The sequence below is a fragment of the Penaeus monodon genome, chromosome 33 (genome assembly GCF_015228065.2).
Source record: "Penaeus monodon isolate SGIC_2016 chromosome 33, NSTDA_Pmon_1, whole genome shotgun sequence".
NCBI lineage: Eukaryota > Metazoa > Arthropoda > Malacostraca > Decapoda > Penaeidae > Penaeus > Penaeus monodon.
The window spans coordinates 14,852,058-14,853,130 of record NC_051418.1 but is presented as its reverse complement, the minus strand read 5'-3'; the positions used below and the strand labels follow the sequence as shown (position 1 = coordinate 14,853,130).

Sequence of the window (1,073 nt, the reverse complement as noted above, 5' to 3'; positions counted from 1 at the left end):
TACACACATTAGTAATTTTGATTATCACAGAATGTCTTAAAAAAAAATAATAATAAATAACAGGTTACTTTAAAGGTGTAATCTTAGTCACTGGATTCAGTGCCACTCATATTTTTCTAATCATTATCAATGATTCCAGTCATTTGTTTATGTAATAAGTGGATTAAAGGCTTAAAAGGTAACCAGAAAGGCACCCATTAAAAAATCTTGTGACATCTCGGACACTTGTGTGGAAATGGAATGAAACATCAACAATAAAAGACTCACCTTCATCCTTTAATATGTTTAGGTCACCAACTGTCAAATGAGAATATATGCAGGCATCCCCAAAAGAACACTCTTGGCCAGAATAGAAACGACGGCACTTCTCTTTCCTCAATTCCTCTTGGAGCCTCTCTCTTGCAGCTATCAACAAAATGAAAAAATCTATATTTAAATTTCAAATGAATGGAAATTATTGCTATATTATCATCTGAATACACCTATATAACATATGGTTCTGCTGAAACAAACCATTTTTACAGAAAAATATGGGGGGCAGGGTGAAACATTAAATGGGAACCAACAGAACTGTGCATACTGGCACCACGCTTATCAATAACCTCCAATGTCACCTGCTTCAACATACAGAAATTAATTGAATAGACTAAAAAAATACAAGCAAAAATGTAATACTGTCTTGGCTGTCATACAAATAAACATACATCTCTAATACTTACTTTTAAACTGGTTATAATGGAGAGTCCATAACTTCTGGTGTTGGTATCCATTGATGTGTTTCTTGCGTGCCTCTACACTATATGGGAATGAACGGTCACAGTAATCACAATAATATCTCTTTACCATGTTTATTCTCTCACTTCTATTTCCTTACAACTTTTATTCTTTCCTGCAACAAAGAAAACAAATATTCCTGAAATTTAATTCAGTATCTAAAAAGTATAAATATGAATTCCTTTTTAATAAACTTTTATTCTAGAACAACAAAAAGTTACAGATTAAAAGCAAATGAAAGTCACCTTCATTATTAAATTAATATATCCGTATACATATCTCTAAGTATCTGGGTATTC

General features: G+C 31.9%; 1 protein-coding gene across 1 annotated transcript in view; it reads right to left on the bottom strand.

Annotated features, from left to right (window-relative positions):
• The window catches only part of LOC119594062 (zinc finger matrin-type protein 5-like), a 20,113-nt gene that overhangs the window by 2,095 nt on the left and 16,945 nt on the right, over positions 1 to 1,073 (bottom strand). Inside the window, exons 2-3 of the mRNA XM_037943103.1 lie at positions 720 to 889; positions 268 to 426 (exon numbers count right to left, since the gene is read on the bottom strand). Of these exons, the coding sequence (XP_037799031.1) occupies positions 268 to 426; positions 720 to 846 (286 nt within the window). The 5' untranslated portion in view covers positions 847 to 889. The remainder of the gene's footprint in view (positions 1 to 267; positions 427 to 719; positions 890 to 1,073) is intronic.